The sequence below is a fragment of the Chiloscyllium plagiosum genome, chromosome 26, assembly GCF_004010195.1.
Source record: "Chiloscyllium plagiosum isolate BGI_BamShark_2017 chromosome 26, ASM401019v2, whole genome shotgun sequence".
Taxonomy (NCBI): Eukaryota; Metazoa; Chordata; class Chondrichthyes; order Orectolobiformes; family Hemiscylliidae; genus Chiloscyllium; species Chiloscyllium plagiosum.
Window position 1 is genome coordinate 13,832,002 of NC_057735.1, and position 20,145 is coordinate 13,852,146.

A 20,145-nucleotide genomic window follows, 5' to 3' on the forward strand; every position below is an offset into this window, starting at 1 on the left:
ATTTAGGATTGACAAATGCAAAGTCAAGTGCTAAAAAGAGCTCACATCCTCACCGATTCTATCCATAGAATCAAAAAAACTCAGTTTTTGTTTTGAAGAAAAGCACCCACAAAAACCAAAACAGCTTATTTCTAAAAATGCATAGCAAGTATTCAATACAGAACTAATTCATATCCACCAGGTCTTTATTACTAGGGATTCAGGGATTGGACAACTGCATACGTGGAATTCTTATTACAGTAATATGTTTTAGTTTTCATAAGTCTTTTGTATTTGAAGGAAAGAAGAGCCACACTAGTTAATCGTCTTGATATTTTGTCAGATACTACACTCCACTAAAGAGATGAATGCAGCCTCCCATCTGTTCTCTTTCAACCAGAATGCCCCACAAGGCAGTGTACAAATACCTAAGCTATTGGTTTTGTCTGCATCTATGCGGTTGTCGTAACTTTAGAAGTAGCCAGATTCCTTTCACCTATTGCCATCTATTATGCACCACTCGCTCCAGCATTTCCAATCCACAATGCTGAGGCACATCCCTCAAAGAGCAGCTTTTTTTTTATCTTCAACAGCTGTCAAGGAGGAAAGCAGTTGAAAACCGAAGGGAACAACAACTCTTGGAAAAAAAATAAAGCCAGCTGGAGTGCAGGTAACACTGCTGCGGAGCAGTGGTATTGAGTGCTTGACAGAAAGCAAGATCAAAGAGCAAGAATAATACACTGTAGTAAACTCATCCCAGTCTTTCTGCTGCAGAATGAATAGCAGAACAAGGGCCTTTGGGGCCAGTCACACCATAATTGGTTCCAATTACCAGGATCAAAGGCAAGGCAGGAAACTAGACTCTGAACAGCCTATCCAGCTAACAGCTTGGCTATTTCTTATTCCTTCCCAATCGACACCCGCATTCCACCCCCCCCCCCCCCACCCCTTAGCTCACTTCTGTTATAAAAAAAAATCACAAAGGGAGATGCAATAAAAGCAACCAGTTTAAAGTACATGGAAAAAAACCAGCATCGGTACACTTCTGTGCAAAATATACTTATCCAGGATAGTGCAGCGAACATATCTTCACTGCTTCCTATACTGAAGGGAGTTACTTACTTGCACGTAAACAACCCCCAACCATGGAATTCGAGGACTGATACTCTTTATGCAACAAAGCAACGCATCATTCTTGACAGCGCAACAGTGACCTCTTCTTTATCCTAATTTGCATGAGGCATCACCCAGATTCTGCACTAAATAGGCAATTGTTGCTCAGGCAATCTGATTTCCAAAGCATGTCACAGAGGAGGGCACTGAATAGCTGGATATATCCGGTACATGCCTCCCCCAATGGCTTAGTGGGTAAATGCACTACTTGAGAATGATGCTGAAACACTGAGTTTAATGCAGACCAGGCAGCTTCCCAGATCAATCTGCAGCTTGCTGGGCTCTCGGAACTGGTCTCAAAGCCTCTGGGTTTCCGCAGAATGAAGGCAAGGGGGCAGTTTACGGTGAGGAATGGCTCGGAATCCAAAGGTCAGGATTGTTACCCAATGTCTAGTATTGAGAACATGCCTCAGGTAAGCATATTTATCAGTGACAACACCCTCTAATGTTAAATAAACAGTCTACAAGGGTCGTGGGAACACCTGTAAAAATGGACTGGCAACACTGATGGAATAGAGCTCAATGAAGATCAGCCAGCCCAGCCGAACAAAGAATAAAACACATCCGTTGATCCCATATGGTCTAGCGGTTAGGTTAGGATCCCTGGGTTTTCACCTCCCGGTATGGGAATTACACTTTTATGGCGGCACGGTGACACAGTGGTTAGCACTGCGGCCCCTCAGCGCCAGGGACTCAGGTTCAGCTCCAATCCTGGGCAACTGTCTGTGTGAAGTTTGCACTTTCTCCCTGTGTCCGTGTGGGTTTCCTCCAGGTGCTCGGGTTTCCTCCCACAATCAAAAGTCGTGCAGGTCAGGTGAATTGGCCATGCTAAATTGCCCAAAGTGTGCACAGATGTGTAGGTTAGGGGTAAATGTAGAATGGGCTTGGGTAGAATACTCTTCAGAGGGTCAGTGTGGACTTGAAGGGCTGAAGGGACTGCTTCCGTGCTGTAGGCATTCTATGAAACTTAGGCTGCCAAAACTGATGTTCCAATGGAGCTTTTGCCTCAATAACCTGTAATGCTGACCAGTTGCAATGCCCCAACATCATGGAATACATGAGGACTTACAGTATAAATTGCTCTGACGCAGAACTGGCAGGCATTTTAGGCAGAGAGACCTTGTGAACTGAATCATGATTCAAATCGGGTAATACCAAACCTTTTACCAGTACTCCAGTTGTCAAAGGGCTCTCCCTGTCAGAGGTATGGTTGAACTGTCTGCAACATACATCAGTGCAACATTCCAAGTCATATCGGAGTATTCTCAGAGACTGATCTATATAAACTTTAAAAGGCACTTGTCATAAAACAGAAGGACGCTGTAGTGCTAGTCAACTATTCTAACTGGCCAACTCAAAGTTTAAGTGTCAGCACAAAGTCTTGAGCACAATACAAATGGCTGATGTTCCAGTGCAATACTGAGGGATACTGCACTACTCGAAGTGCCGTCTTCTGGATGAGATGACAAACTAAAGCTACCATTTGGACATAAAAGAGTCCCACGAGCTTATTCAAGCAGCAATGACAAACATTATCCCTCAACTAATATCGTCAATTATTTGGTCAGCAACACTACGCTGTTTGTGTTACTTTGCTGATGAGAAGATTGCTGCTGTGACTGAATCCCAGGATCAGCAGTCACTGAGTTTACTCTCAACAGGAGGAAGTCGAGCACAAACTGTAACTTCAGAACTGACCCCACTGATATAAAAAAATTGAAATCCAACTGACAAGCGAAGTGCTTAAGTGGTTAGCTTCAACATAAAATATTCTCAAAGTGGCTCAGCCAGTTTTCCAGAAGCAAATCAAAACAGCTACGTATAGTGATTCAAAAAGTACCACCTGCAAGTGACTGCTCCAACCCAAAGACTTCCAAACACATCTCACGTACAGTAACAACTGGAAAACTATGTTCAATGTGGATTATGGAGGAATTTAACAAATTGACAAATAAGGTTTTTACTTAGCAGGAAAGGGAAATTACAAAGTATGATTAACTTAAGTATGGATATTAAATGACCATTATTACTCTCCTTAGATCATACCTCTTCAACCAAGTTATTAGTCACCTGTCCTAGTATCTTCATGTGGCTCAGGTCCAAATGTATTTCATAATGTGGATGGACCTGACCATGAGATGTTTTAATGTATTATGAAGATACTATATAAATGCAAGTTATTTTGAAAAGGCAATATTTCGACATCTGTTCTGCAACAGTTTATTTCCGGGAGCTGGGATTGGGGAAAAAGAACCTTGATTTGTCATCCTCAATACTTTAAATAAAGGCATAACATCCAGCAATGAGCAGGTTTGGAATTTTACCTATAACTTCCTTCACGTAATTGTAACAGAGTTTGATAAACTATTACCTGGATTATATTTGAACGTGAAGGCAGAAACCTTTCTATTTAAAATAAAAATTTCACATTTTGGAGACAAGTCACTCCTATTTTCTTCATTCAGCTCATGGGTCTCCGCAAAACTAGATGGGTCTACCAATTCATTAGTTCTGCATCTGTTACAATATTCTGCTGCAAACTCACCAGTTCTGTGCAGGTGACCTTGGCCAGCAGTTCTGTCAAAGACTCATCTGAAAGAGTACGGGATGGGATGCCAAGCCCACGGATTGCTGCTGAAATGCTTCCTGTTGCTATCATTGAAGGTGGATACATGGCAAAATTAAAATCTGAAATGGATACACAAAAGAATTAATTGCAGGACTTTCTAAAGTCTGACTTGCCTGATTAAAATAACTTAGTGACAAGCCGCTACCAATAATTATTCAATTTATCTATATTCAAATTACATTACACAGATAGCAAACCTCCAGAGACAAAAATGGCAGCAGTGCCCAGAACACGTTCAAACAGTGTCATAGGATCTAAGATCTACTGGATCTGGAAGACAAGCCCTGAGCTCAATACCTGTATGTCATCTTTCACAGTGACACAACCATGTCAGTCAAGACTGTGTTGAACTCTGACATAAGGGCTTAAAGTCAACCACCTAAGCTTAAAGTGAACTAAGTTGCAAAAACCCCCATTTCAGGGATTTAATACTGCTCAAGCAACTTCCTGAAACAAGTATTGCCATCATCCAAATGCAGGATTTGTGTTCCTCAGTCTGGTGTGTGTGGGACCCACCACATCCCTATATTACTTGGGCTTCACTCTCAAAAAAGTAATTCAGTCTGTTCCTTTCCCTTTACCGAAGGGGGACAATATCAAAATCGCAGGGGCAGGGTTGGGCAGACGCTGAGTTTGTGTCTGTATTTGGAATGTGCTAAATTATGTGTTGTACAGTCCACACTAGTAACAAAAGAGGATAAATTGCACTTCCTGTAAAATTAAGTTTGTAGTCAATGGCCTTTGATTGCTCCAACAAGCTTTGACTGGCTGAATCTCCATGTAGGTATGGTAGAGCATAGTAACAAGCCCCATCTGGTAAAATGTAGTTTCACTATTGAGGAGAACGAAACCAGGTTATTTACAGAGGACACGCCTTTGTTGCATGGAAGGGAAAGCAGAAAGTTACTTCAAGCCATTTTTACACATGGCTTTTGGTGAAACACACCACGGGCTGACTGTCAACTGTGAGTGATCTTCAAGAAGTTATAGAGTCATAGAGATGTACAGCACGGAAACAGACCCTTCAGTCCAACTCATCCATGCCGACCAGATATCCCAACCTAATCTAGTCCCACTAGTCAGCAGCCGGCCAGTCTGGTGTCTATCTGCTTTCTCATCCCCTATACACTAAACCCAACATCAACTTACGGAAAGTCTGGCGAGCATCTTTGTATTAAGCACTAATAAAGACTGGGAAGAGAATGGAAACAAATATATCATTGCCAGAGATGGTATGGTTACCACGATGGTGGATATCCTCCCAGGTTAGTAATGCAGCTGAAGGACAATAGAGAGTTAGCCCTTGATCTCCTGCTGGTAATACCATTAATTTATTATTACACATTCTAAGACAGAACAAAATAACTTGCAACTTTATTCTGCAATGCAAACATAGAAATAACTCCTCCCAACCCCAAACAATTAATTGCTTCTGCTCTTTAATCTCAAGCTTCTCAATCTGTATTTATAAAGTAAATTTCCTTTATTTTTGTTTTAAAAAGAAGTGAAACAGCAAATACCTGTTGCACACATGGCAATGAATGTTTGAGTGTGTTTCTTAACAAGCTCCAACTTGTCCACTGGAAAAGCCAGCTTCCCCAGGATATGTTCAATAAAATCGTTTGGAGTAATGGCTGAGAGATCCCACTTCAGTTTCCCAAGGACAATTATCTCCCAATTCTGAGGAAGAGAAAAGATAATCAAAAACCTTAGACAATTGCTGCATGTTCCGGACAGATTTTTATAAAGAAAAGTCTTGTAAATGCACTGATTTCATGCCAGAACATTTAATTATTTCCTGCTCCAGGATTTAGCGATGCCTCATATGACATCTTACATCCTCGATAAATGCCTCTCCCAGAGGGAATGCTCGAAAGACTATTGCTATAAGCTAAGCTAAGCTAAGCTAAGCTAAGCTATCTGTAGTTACTATGCATATAATGTATAGTCCCACAATATAAAAGTGAGGCAGTTGACCTTGTTAATTTCTCAAAGCGTCTTCACTATTAGCCTGTTTATTCCTTTCTGACAACTTTAGGGAGTTTTCTATGTAATGATGTGACTTGCTGCATTTTCCCCTGCCTCATAGAAATAAGAATGAGATTCCACTTCATTAGCCATGCTATTTTAAATTTTGTTTTACTGAAAGCCTTCCCAAACTTCTGGCCCAATTTGACCATGCAAAATATCTTAATTTGATCTTGCCCTGCAATATAACCACTCAACAGGCACTCTTCCACTTACTCTAACTCCCAGGCTGCTATCAGGTCATTCCCTGCTCTGCTAACTTTCCATTCAAAGACCAATGTATTTTGAAGAAGAAACAGCCATCGCATCTCCCATTGCAGTCCAATTAAAATACTTAAAAATAAACCCAGCTCTCCTATGTGTGGCCAATATGATCCATTTGTACATGCTCTGAATTGCTATACACACTGTAACTTCAAACTCACTGCTAAAATGTGCACAGATTTCAGCCATCATTAAAAAGAGATTAGATTAGATTACATTACAGTGTGGAAACAGGCCCTGCGGCCCAACAAGTCCACACTGACCCGCCGAAACCCCTACATTTACCCTTACCTAACACTACGGGCAATTTAGCATGGCCAATTCACCTGACCTGCACATCTTTGGACTGTGGGAGGAAACCAGAGTACCCGGAGGAAACCCACGCAGACATGGGGAGAACGTGCAAACTCCACACAGTCGGTCGCCTGAGGCGGGAATTGAACCCGGGTCTCTGGCGCTGTGAGGTAGCAGTGCTAACCACTGTGCCACCGTGCCGCCCACAATGAGAGATCTGTTTGAGTGATATAGAGACGTTAACATCATTGGAAGCCAAAGGAGGGAAAGAGACAGTGATGCAATGAAGTGGAGAGGGGGTTAGATGTCTAACAGAAGTTCAATAGCTGCATGAAAGTGTAAGACATCAGTAAGGTATGTAGATCAGTTAGCTGGATGACTGGCGTGCAATCAAGAATGATATGAACAGCAGGCGAGGTCACCATGCATGTCTGGCCTTCCCAACTTTTGCCCCTTGCCTGAGATGGGGTCACCCTCAGGTTAAGCCACAACAAACAGCCTCATGGAGGGAGAAGCCCTATGATTCTTTGGGGCTATGGTTACTTCATTTATTTTACATAGATCAATAATGTCAAAAATCAGAAGCCCACAAGGGAAAGAGAGGAGGTACTGCAAGACAGGGATGGGGATAAACATAGGATAACAGATTCAGATGGTAAAAAATTAAAGGAACAGAAGATCAGGGAGACTGACAAAAGACGAAGAGAGACCTCAAAGAGCAGCTTTTTCGGAAAGATATTGTGGAAAACAACTGTACAATGGATTAAAGACAAACAAGTAGAGAAAGTGAGGTCAGACAATGTTTTAAGATACACAAAGATCAGGGAGTGGCAGCAATAACTGCAAGTAGATCCACATTATTTATATGCAAATTAGTTCCTTGTTAAGGCAAAACATTGGCAGTTCACTCAATGGAACTGGGTGTGGTTCCCACATCGGTACTCCTTCCATCAGCTAAGATAGCACAGAAGAGAAGAAGTTGACAAAGACTTGGGCATAAACTCTGGAGGTGGAATCAGTTGTGAACTCTCTCCCAGCACACTTTCACTTTCATTGATATAGTTGCTTCAGGAAAAAGCAAAATTATGAACTATCCACGGCCACTCCTGCACAGCCCACAGTCGAAAGATTATTTTCTGGAGCATTTTAGGAATTGCAAAAGGAAATAGGCGCACTGAAAAATGGGGATTTAAACACTGCCCAATTCATGTGATGAAAGGAATGAAGTAGGGTTTATCAACAAATGACATAGCATTGTCTTCAGTGTGGTAATTCTCTCAGTGAATGAAGAGATGTATACTCTAAACTCAACAGGGTGAAGTTACCAAAACCAAATGGAGTTCACTGGACCTGAGCAGATCAACTGTTGAGAGAAGACCTCTCAAATGTTGCAACATCCATAGAAGAATCAGAGGGATGATCCATTCCAAGGTACATTGGAAGAACAGAGGAAAGGTTTGAGATTTCCCTTTATTGGGTTCATGTACACACAATACTGTGTGCAAATTTTAAATATGCTCTGATGCTTCAACCCTGTAATTCTTGCTTTGATCCTTTCCCATCACAAATCAGTCAACTTCTTCAAATCTGCTCTGTTTCGGAGCTGCATGTACAAGTTGTTTGTTCTTCTGCAACTTGTACTGCCTTTAATTCCCTGATATTAGGCAGTTTCCTTTAAATTAATTGATGGGGCCTTGCTGGTAATGACAGACAATTTGTTGCCCCTCTGTAACTGCCCTTGAGAAGGTGATGAGCCACCTGGTACAACAGTTTCACTTACAGAAAATACTTAAGGAAAACTGCTGCCTAGAATTGACCAATGCATATGAAACTGCAGCTACACCTTATGCATGTGAATCATAAATGTCCCTCAGTGCACCCAGGGATTCATTTACAGAGTTGCCATTCCATCAGAATGAACTGCCATACTAGATGCCTGTCAGTGAATTTAAAGTGATAATCCAATGTTAGTGACCATATAGGATACCCTACACCACAGTAGAGTCTATTTTCACCATTTGCATACCCAGACAAGATTACTGTTTTGTATGTCACTGACAGTCAGGAAGAAGCCTTGGCTTGTACTATGACCTTGCCTTTACTATCAGCACTATTTGATGTCTCATGGGGCCACTTGAGTCACAGCAGTGACTCGTGTAGAGCCACATTGCTGGATTGAGTCAGACCACACAGGAATCGAGCACCTGTACTAACAATTAATAGGCAAGAATTTTAATTAAGTCACACATGTGACGAGAACTGTGCTGACATTTCTCATCAATCTGTGGATACAAGACCATTATCCACAAGGACTGCTGGCATCTGCAGACATAACATTTCATGACTGGGATGTAAAAGCTGTATGGCTGTGAGGAAAGGCGGCAATGGAGAAAATAATTCACCTGTATTTCATGACTTGCTGTGCTCTGGTTGATACAGATGCCGATAGCCAAGAATTAGAAATGGCACCCATATCAATCATGCAACGAAACAAAAGCTATCGCTGTTGAAAATCCACAGAATTAGAATATATATGCTGCAAATCTGCAATTATTTTCTACACTAAAAGTCAATAGGATGCAGGTCTGCTGTTAATTATCAAGAAGAATCGCCACTGAAGTCAACAAATTATAGTTTGTTGTTATGGGAACCAGATGCACAAAAGAGCAGCAACAGTGATACAAAAAAGCCAAATGGGTTGGTTTCTTCTTGAAGTCAAATGGTGAAGAAACAAACAGTATATCAAGGTTCACTCCGATCAGCCAAGAGAATTGTAAAATGATTAAGATGCTAGTGATCATTTGTGTATCATTCATAAAAGAGTGAACACTTTCTACAAATTCTGCTCTATAGCAACGGGAAATTAACAATAGCTACATTAGTTTATATTACTGATATCCAAACTATTCAGACTCCAGAAGTAAAATTAGTCAAACCTTGGTAGCAAATGGACCCAAACTGGTTGTATTTACACTGCTCTCTTTACATAGAAAGACAACCCAAGATACTTCATTGGAGTGTACTCAGTGGGCTGAAGGAGAAACAAGGATCATTAAAGTGAAAGAATACCAGAACTTAAAAAGAGTTTATGAAGGGACCAGCTGACTAGCAATAAATCATTTACTGAACCAGCACTCGCATCTCTAAATACTTTGCACAGTCAGAATGCATTCTTCATGGTATACTTTCACTTAATTGGGCGGATGGACAAGTCAGGCTTCTGTCAGATCATCCCCACCAAGTGTCTCAAGAACAAATGCAACTTTAGAACATAGAAAACAAACTTCGGTTCAAGGAACTGAAATACCAGCATTATCCTCCCACTATTAGTCTGTACAGAGCGTGGTGGTTTTCCCAGGCACTAAATGCACACAAAGCAAGAGTCTGTTATTTGTACATTTACCAGAAAACAGATTTCAAATTGCTTGCAAATTGTTTACAATGCTCAACACTAACTGTTATGTCTATTTATATTTTTAAAAAGTGAGAATTCAGTCAGGAAACAAAACTAAGGAGGAAGGACATGCTCTGATATAGAACCTTATCTTGGAAAAAGTGTTGTGGAACTCAGCATGTATTGCAAAGCTCCTGCAGGCTGGATGCTAAAAACATTTTCACCAGCCCATGATGACACTCACCAAGTTAACTAAACCTTGCTTTACGATACAGTTTACACATTATTTGCATGTTCTATTCTTGACAAGCAATAAGTTATTACAAACACTCATTGAAGGTGAGACCATATCATGAGTACTACATCCTATTTAAATGACAGAAGCTGCACTTTTTCTAAAGATATTCCAGAGGTTTTTTTCATCCCCTCTAACCTAGTCTCATTATACTCCTGCTTTGTGAAGCTTCCAAACTGGACTATTAGCTTAATTAGCCTGTGAACAAGTTCAATAAATAATGACACTTTTGCAAAACATTCAAGGCTTTAAATTCCATTCATCCTAAAAATTCACAAATTAGTCTGCAGTTTGACACACAACTTGTATTTTTAATGGATATTATTTGCACAGTGCTGACATTTCCCAGCGCTTGTGCATCTATTTCACCTCATTCTCAAATCTATATGATCACCTCCCTTCAATATGCGCCTTCTTGCACAACTGTTTATGATCTGCTGTATCCATCTGTCCCTCCTATGATCTATGAGCACCATCTGTCAGTTTTTTGTGCATCTCACCCATACTGTTAATAGTGCTGTCTATGTCTTTTTTTCCTTCTGTGATCTCTCAGCTTCCACATGCTGAAGTTTCTGCCCTACAACTTGAACTCTCCACACACACTGCACTGTCAAGACCGGATTTTAGACAAGCAGTAATAGGTGGGGCATAACCTTCTACAGCTAACTTTGAAGCTTGAAGCCAGCTTCTTTAGCTCTTGCCACAATACATACACTCTCAATGACTATTCTTCTAACACCATAACAGACTGTACAGTTACTACTTTTTTTTTTTAAAAGCAGTTTCTGGGACTTGGTACTTATAAATTTCTTACAAAAGCGACAACACTTCAAAAGCACATTCTTGGCTATTAAGCACTGAGACATCATGAAGCGTGCTGAATGGAATTTGGTTTTTTCGCACTGCTGACTATTAGAGATTGAACAGGAATGTTTGAAATATCAATGTCTTGTTCGTCCTGGGGTGAGCTTCAATTTGCATAACTCTAGCCCACCCTTTACAAAAAATTGACTTTGGCCTCAAATCGTCACCTACCTCCAAGAGCTTACACAATAAAACCAATAGGTGCTTCTGTTAAACCAAACCAGGCTTAGATTCCTATCCTGGTAAAGCAGCAGTAAACATCAGCTCATCTAAAGATCTGCTAGCTGTACCCTATCACACACCAAGTCATCATTTGCCCTCACACTCTTCCCAAGACTCTCAATATTGTGTTGTCTCAAACTTAAAACCCTCTACAGTGTAACTCCACCTTCTCTAAACCCTTCTGGATATTTTCCAATCAAGTGATATGTTATGACACACCTCTGGATCAGGTGGGACTTGAACCTGGGCATCCTTGCTCACAGGTAGGGACACTAACACCACATAAGAGACCCTGTGACCTCTTCTGGACCCAAGACCTGTACATCCCCTCACATGTTTGTGATTCACCAATTGCCTTAGTCCCACTTCATGTGAATGCTTCCACCTCCATGTAAAGACCTACCAAACACAGAAGCTATTGGTCATTCCTTATAACGGCTGCTTCGTTGGCTCAGTGTTCTTAAAATTGCTGAATACCACAAAATCTTTCTGCTACATCAATGACACTAACTGACATCTTTCCCACGCCCCACAACGCCAATACAGATGTTGGGATCTGGAGGAGAGGTATGCCGCTGAGGTGCTGGCAGCTTGGGAGACGAAATTAACACAATTTACAGGCTACTAAGCAGATAGGTACAGTTAAAAAGTTCAGTCTAACCTGAAGAGGCTCAACAGTTTGCTGTTTGAATGGGGCAGGCTGGGCAAATCCCAAGCAGAGAGCAAACCATTACACTGGGAGTGGTTAAAAGTTTACATAGCAACACTGCCATTTTTAATTCAACATTTCTTTAGTCAAATAGCTGATAATTCAAATGTTTCCACTAAATTTGCTGATGCATTTAAGTTGCTTAATATAACTTAATTTTAAAAAGATTTCAAAATGAGAAACTAAATGCTTACATAGCCAGTTTCTATTGTAAAAGTTGATCTATAAAAATATTAAATCCTGAAATTAGACAAAACGTGCAGCATTTTAATATACTAATTGATTTCCCATGAAGAATGTGCAATTCTTATTTGTCTTTGAACTGCTGTTTCTCAGTTCTTTTTTTTAAAAGAAGAGCCCTCCTTCCACATATTTCATTTTTTCCTCATGATTCCTATTTCCATTCAGATGGGTGACATTGCAATGTGCAATACTACAGGAAGCCAACAACTAAAAGGCTGTCATTGGCCTAAAGGCTGCACGGACATGGGATCCTCAAGCAGCTCCCAATCCTACTTCACTTAAGCTGACACCGACCTTATTCAACATTATGTTTTGAAGCCCATCTTGATGATTGGGACTTGCTTTTTCTGAAAACAATGAAGCAAGAAACTGTTGGTCTGCCTTTCTCTGCACATCTATTACAACCTACACACTTTCTCTTACTTGTCCCCCTTCCTCAGCTTGTGCCCTTTAACTCATCTGTACACCTTTCCCAACATCTTCCTACCTGTTTCTTCCCATTTGAACGATCTACCTCACCCATTTACCTTAATATGAAGTCTTGTTCTCCTAGCGAGACTGAAAGATCAGATGCCCAAAACAGCTTATTTGCCTCCCATCTATCTACTTGCCTTCAAAGAGACTTGAAAGACTTTTCTCTTAAAAAGAAAAGGAACTAAATTGGAAAAGGCAAGAATCGTCTTTGCTCATACCTCAGTTTCACTCACCAAACCCACATGTAGGTGCTAGAGATCTGAATCAATCATCTGCCAAGGTCTCAATGAATGGTGAAAATGTTGAGCGATGAAATGGCTTCTTCCTGTTCCTACATTTCACAGTTTATACACACTAATAGCATTAAACTTTTCTAGTTGCCAACAAATTGCAGATGGCTGAATTAGCTGGCTTAAAATTCAACTGGTTGACTTTTCTCATCTTCCCCCACCATCAGTAAATTAAGTAACATCAAAAATTCTTTGTCTCCTCTCTCATAAACAGCTCTCATTAGAAAAAACAATTTTCACCACAATGATGGTTTTGAAATTTGTCCTCTAATCTCTCAAAAGAGTTTGAACAGGGAACTGGAGCATTCGAGATCAAGGTATAACTGAACATCCTTTGGCAACACATTCTGGACAAAACTATTAATTCAAGCCCTGGCTAGTGGGATACAAAAACAAAATAAAAGACACAAGACAATTCAATTGATGAGTTTAATCATTTTGTTCCAAAATGTGCATTGTTAAAAAAAAATTCATCTTTATTTGGGCATTAGAAATTTCAGTTACTGAGTAATGTCAGATGAAGCATTTTTGCAAAGTCTGAGAGAATTTGTGAACTCAAGTGAGCAACTTGCATGGTGACAGATTAACATGAGTATTTTTCATTATAAACATGGACACAGAACTGAAAGTGAAGAAACCTAACAAACAAAAAAGTGATTCGGTTGCAAGTGCTTCACACATTATGAAGCCATCATATACACTGACCCACCAGTTACTGTCCTAAGTAACCGAGTTTCAAAAAAGGTACACCAATAAAAGTTTGAATGGACGGTACTTGTGTTGGGTGAATCTGGAAAAGCATATTGGACGATAAGTCTAAGCTAAAAGCAGAGGAAACTAATTCAATTTCCATTCATGCTCACTTCTACAAACAAATCCCTCTGTTGAAAGTAAACTATTAATAAATTAGATCGAAAAATAAACAGATTTATAGGCTGCTTTAAAACTCAGGATGTACCAAATGCTTTGTCACTAATCAAGAACTTTTGAAGTATAGCTAATTTCCATACAACAATCATCAGAGAGTTAAATGAACAGATTATCTATTTTACAATACTGGAATTACTTGGGGCTCCATGCCTACAAGATTGGTAGACGCAGAAATGATCAACGTTTTCAAAAGGAGATTGGGTAAGTGGTTGAGATAAACACATATACAGGCAAGAGAGAAAGAGGAAGGACAGTATTGACCCGGTTGCAAAACAGAGATATGGCATGGATTCAACAGGTGAATGGCCTCCTTGTGTGTCACCGTGGCTTTATAGCTGAGGAATATTTGCTGATAAAAACACCAAGATAACACCTTGGTCTCAGATTGTGTCCATGGGGGCCATTATAGACACCTAAACGGCCTTGATCTGACCCAAAATAATTCCTCAGGACAATGATGAACTCAAGTCTCTGGAATGCACCTTGACCACAAGTGACACTATCATGAGAATGTTTTAACAAATTTGTCACAAGAATTTGATTCTTTACAATAAAATTTTGAGCAGATGTTCTGGTATTCATTAACTTTAAATTTAGATCAGGATTAACCCATAAAACCCATTCCAATCAGAGTTAATTTAAGATTATTCAACTCCACATTCAACACTCATAACCCTTTATGTAAATTCAAATTATTTCCTCAGACCTAAAAGGAAGAGATAGTACCCAATGATGACATAACTCTAGATGACAGACAGTACCTTTGCTTAACCACAAGATGTCTCTCTCATCATCCACAATCATCTCTGTTCTATATCAATCAACAGAGAACGTAACGCTTATAAAAAAGATCATTTGGATCGACTCGTCCCTGCTGGTGAAGGGCTTTTGCCCAAAATGTTGATTTTCTTGCTCCTCGGATGCTGCCTGACCTGCCGTGCTTTTCCAGCACCATACTCTTGACTCAAATCTCCAGCACCTGCAGCACTCATTTTCGTTTGGTCCCTCTGGTGCTTATACTCTGTACATACCTCTCATTACCCATCATCTAATCCAATCAGCACAACTTCATTTCTTTCATGTCAAGTTCCCTTAAACACATTTTTGCTATTCACTTCAACTACTCATGACAATCAGTTTGTCATTCTAAAAGCTCTCCCAGTCAAGACAATTTTTTTCCTGCACTTTCTAGTGGACTTACAAATGGCCTTTTAATTATGGAACGGAATCTTGGTTTCTCACAAGCGATAATATTATCTCCACATGTACCCGATCATACTCTTTCACATGCTTCAGACTTCTGGGAGGTCACCCTCCCCAGCCACTTCTCTTCTTCAGAAAAAGCCCCAACTCTGTAAATGCCTCGTCATAGGAGTAGTCCCTCACTTCTGATGACCCATTATATTTTTCTTTGCACTTTGACCAGTGCCTTGAACAGCCTTTACATATTATGGAGACAAGCACTTTAAAATTACCTAATATAGATTCAAAGGACTAGATAAACACTAAAGTGCAACCAAATGAGAGATTATACCTCCAGTTTATAACACACAGTTCTTCAGAATTTGCTCAGTCATTGAAGAAACTACTTCCTCAAAAAGGAAGAGAAAAAAATTCAGTTGTGAGTAAGGCAGTGGGTACTTGCACACCCTTCAGCAGCTGTTTGCAAAGCACTATTGGCAAGTGTCTAGGAAGATATACTGTTCTGTGTCCCAAGTGAACTGAAGAAAAGATACAAAGAGGAAACAAAATTGGATCATTCCCATTCATGCAGCCAGAGGTGAGAATGTGGACTTCAGATATCCCAAAGTGATACTATGATTGGAAACGATCCAAACCAGCATCGTGAGGAAAGCAAAGTTACTGATGAGTGGGAATGGAAATTGAGGCCACGATTCCCAACCAAGGTGCTGTGGACTAATGCTTCAGCCATTCTCTGTGGATGGGAAATGGGCAAGGTGAAGCAAATATTTCCACTCACCATGAAGAAACTGATGCTTCTTTCTCTAGCAGAGAAATGTCAAGAGAATAGCTTGTCCCGTGAATTTACCACTCCAAAGTTAACTCCTGTTATAAAGATCCTGGATATTATGAGCAGTAACATAGACACAGAACGGGCTGCTCTCGCAACCAAAACCCACTCCCAGTGGATGGTGATCAGAAATGGAAAAACTAAATGATTTTCTCCCACACATTAAAGGCAAGAAGTCAAATAAGCTCAACTTATTCCATGTCACTTAACATGCCATCTAGTGACAGTAACAGTCTGACCTATATTTTGGTTATTCTTACATACCAGAGACGCAGCATCTACACAGAATTAGAATTACAACGCAGAGGTGGAGGTCATTCAGCCCATCGAGGCAGTGTTGGTTCTTTTGAACAGCAATTCAGTTAATTCCACTTCCTCACTCTTTTCCTGTATCCCTTTAACATGTCTCCTTTAAGTATTATCTAATTACTTTCAAAGTCTACAAATGACTTGGTTTCCACCACCCTCAGCAGTGAATTCCATACCTTAGCTCCAGTCCTACTTGAAAACGTTTAGACTCATATCACCTTGGTTCCTTTTGCCAATTACTTCACATTTTATTTCGCTTTCACACAGTAGTTGGGTAAAATGGTTGCAGGATATTAGGAGCAGTGAATGGAAACAGATAAAAAGGACCACAGTTTGCAACCTCCATTCCAATTTGACAATGTGTAGACTTTTGATAGGAGGCAAGGAAAGAATCTGCCATGTAAATGGCCACATAATTATACAGCACTTATCTCTAACACAGGATCCAGCACCGTATCTTGGCCAAGTTCTGTATTAACACTTAAAGCTCTGCACGCGTGCAGCTAACTGCAATCATGAAATATTTGGCAATTGCAAGGGTCGAAGAAACAGAATTTTACATTTCACGGAATTAGGAGGTCCACCAGCTGACATCTGTTTTAGCATCCAACAGTGCACATTTCTTCCTGGTTTCTAATTCTAAGTTGATTGAACTGCTGGTGCGAGAAGCAATGGGGGTGAAAACTTATTGAAGCATTAAGATGAACTGTGCCAATGCAAGGTGACTGAGAATGACCTGTAGACTGTCAGAGGAATAGCTAAGGTGTGAAGGCAACACAAAAAAAGACTCTAAAGGGAAACAAAAAGAAAATTGGTAACAACCATCCACCACTGCAGGATGCAAGATGAGGAAACTTTATCTGTGTGGTCCTGCTGACCCAGTTACCATAGTAGTGCACTGTACACAGCCAGATGCAGCAGACAACCAACCACAACTATCCCTGAAGAATCACAGGTGTCCGGTGTAGCCTGGCGACTTAACAGTGTGCCACCCCATGAATTCTTTTCAAAATATAAAATTTGCAAGCCTCAGATGCCCCAGAAAAGAATTACAGCAGTTTGTACATCTGCCAGTAAGAATCTAAACTAAAACGGACTCTCTTCAAATGCAGATTTGTCGGCACATAAACTTTGATCAGCTCAAAGTTCACAACCCTGGACATATCTTAAACAATTTTCATCCTTATTACAATAAATTGTTACACATTATAAAATAGTTATAAAATACAGTCCAAACTCCAATGCAAATACTACAGCCTTTGCTGCTATGTTTGCATTGACAACATCTCACCAAAGGACAAACTGGAAAGAATTACTAATTGTAAAATTAGTATCACTGTACTTTATTTGATGGCACCTCGGTACAAGCAGGGTGGGCTTTGCAAATTTGCACCAGAGGGCGCCAGACGCCTAGTCATAAGTGTCAGTCTGGGTTGAATTCTGATCAATAACTGCCAGCACATAAGCTCAATTAATGGGAGGTCGGAAGCTTTCTACCTTGGATATAAAGTTTACTGCGCACCTGAATATAAAGTATTGTTTTTTTTTAAATTAAAATGTGAAACAGAATTACAAAATAATATTTCCATTGACCTTGTCGTTCTCAGAAAGGCTCTGTAATAGATTTGGGAAAAAAAAGTACAAAACAAAACGTGTCAAATTGCTGAAATATTGGTGAATTTACCAGGAGGTCTTCTGGAGTGATTGAATTGTCAGTGTAAATGCAGAGTTTCTCAGCTGTCAGGGGGATCGTCTCTTTCAGTTTTGATGCTAAGAACATGCAGACTGCCCCTAGCAGCTGGAGGTGACATTTTCGAGTGGGAACCGAAGATAAAAATCTATCCAGATAATTCATAGCCAACAGAAAGACTTCCTCTTCGCATTTTTGCTCTTCGCACACCTAGAATGGGGCAAAAACGGCGAAAAGTTGGGGAGATCAGCCCAAGTATCTATTCGATCACAAAAGACAAAATCATTACAATCGCACGCATTTTCTCCAACATTGCAAAATTTAGCCGACAGCCCCAGCAATTTGTAAAACAAGTCAAAAACACTACCCTTTCCCGACCTTTCCCACATGCCAAGCTATCTGCTCAAAATTCGCTTTTTACAAGATTTAACAATCCTGGGCGACAGCCTCCTTCTGCCCCCGACGACTGCGGATTTTCTAAAATATTAAAATTAAATTAAATAAAAAATATCGCGTGGCTGCCAGCAGAGTTACCTTTTGTTCGCAGTAAAGTTTCAAAAAATCGGGAAAATTAGACAGTTGCTCCGCCAGCGATAATTTTTACATGTAAATAAACAAGAAATCCTGAAGTTTAATTGGGGTCAGGAGCTGACAACAAACTCTTTTGCTGGACGGAGGAAATTTAAGGTACAATGCAAGAATTTTGGGTGGTCTAACTCGCTCTCTGCACCAACCATTAAGAGTCCAGGAGTTAAGATCCAGCGGACTCAGTGCAAAGGACAACTTGTGAGACGGAGAATAAAAAATGCAACATCTTAAAACACCCATTAATAACCCTGCAGTTACTGACTCTCTTATTAATAAAGCCAAAGCGACTTTTGATGAGCCCAACAGAGAAACGCAAGAAAAAGTTTTTTTTGAAGTCGAGTCAACATGGCGACACTATGTTGTTTATCAGCCATCATCAGTTCTTTATAAATTTTGCGAGAAAAAATATTTTAAAAAATATCAGCACAATTTTGCATTCGATTCCAAGAAGTTCTCTGCAATTGGGGGAGAGAAAGAAAGCTTGTTAAACTTGCACGCACTTCGTACAAAAGCGACGCCTTTTTTTTTCCAATATGCTTTTCAGAGGCAACATTATAAATAACTTATTTTGAAAAAAAATTATAAAAAGATTAAAATTAAGTAGATGACACCGACACATATTCCCAGCCCAAATACTTTTGCAAAAGCTCTTGAGACAGGCAGGCATGAATAATACTGCATCTTGAAGAGTGCTCGCCTTTTCTCTTTTCCTCTTAAAAAAATTTCTTTTTTTTACCTCTAGCATCCAAAATGCAACCATTTTTCTCATGTAGGGTTCGATTTCTTTCTGGACACATTTGAAATAAGAAGTCCTGGGGATGTATCTGTCCTCAGTATGCAGCAGGTTTTGCAGGACTCGATGGTCAGCGAGGAGGGTAGGGTCCGGGAAGGCTCGCTGGATTCTAGGGGCATTTTCCATGCAGAGGAGCTCCATGTCTGTCTATAAATGTGTGTATGTGTGTGTTGCTGATATGACTGTGCTGGCGAATAAGCTCCGTCTGCCTCTTGATGCACTGGGGCTCCCTCTGTATGCGACAAGAACCAGAGTCAGAGAGAGAGAGAGGAACCCAAGCGGCGCCTGCGCGGGACCCTGTCGACTTGATTGATACTCCGGCTGTGTATCCAGCGCGCAGCCGTCACCGGAGCAACCCCGACGTTCCATCGCGCGGCTCCCGCCCAGCATTCCCCACCCCCGCCCCGCCCCTCGTTGACATCACAATCGCCGTCCCGCCGCCGCCGGCCAATGAGCGCGACGTTGACGTCATCGCTATTCGATACCCCGCGCACGTGCCCTGGGAGGATTGGGGCGGGGGCGAGGAGAGGTGTGCTGGCATGTGGTCCATTCACACCGTCTTAGGCTCGATGAGAGTGGTCGCCCCTCACCCTCCCCCTTCTTGCTCCAGCCAGGTAGTTGTGTACTGGGACACAATGTTCATCATTTCGCCGGCATGTTTACCTCTGAAATACAACCTCCATTTATTTCCTGGGTATTGCTGGTGTTTGCTTTTCTTTGCAAATGAAATGGCTCTGAAGAACAACCAAGGAAAGGTGATAAATGCAGGCCCAGCCGGTGATGCTCACATACCATAAAAGCATTAAAAAAAGGAACACCCAATAAAACTGGCAAAAGACACATATTGGTCCAACTTATTAAGTTTGCTTTAGAATCGAAGTGCAGTACGACCCAAATGAAAGATCTTGTTCATTTCCAAGTATTACTTTTAATTTGGTAATTTAT

General features: G+C 40.7%; 1 protein-coding gene and 1 long non-coding RNA gene across 3 annotated transcripts in view; one reads left to right on the plus strand and one right to left on the minus strand.

Annotated features, from left to right (window-relative positions):
- Positions 1–19,565, minus strand: part of ccnd3 (cyclin D3) — a 36,151-nt gene extending 16,586 nt beyond the window's left edge. The window contains exons 1-4 of the mRNA XM_043716554.1: positions 19,144–19,565; positions 17,814–18,029; positions 5,302–5,461; positions 3,698–3,840 (exon numbers count right to left, since the gene is read on the minus strand). Of these exons, the coding sequence (XP_043572489.1) occupies positions 3,698–3,840; positions 5,302–5,461; positions 17,814–18,029; positions 19,144–19,341 (717 nt within the window). The 5' untranslated portion in view covers positions 19,342–19,565. The remainder of the gene's footprint in view (positions 1–3,697; positions 3,841–5,301; positions 5,462–17,813; positions 18,030–19,143) is intronic.
- On the plus strand, positions 4,984–9,462 carry LOC122563113. Of its 2 annotated transcripts, none has more exons than XR_006315484.1 (3): positions 4,984–5,046; positions 7,682–7,822; positions 9,358–9,462. It is a non-coding gene; the product is annotated as an uncharacterized LOC122563113 (long non-coding RNA). The 2 variants fall into 2 exon arrangements; XR_006315485.1 differs by having other exon boundaries at positions 7,682–7,798.
- Positions 19,566–20,145: the final 580 nt, after the last annotated feature.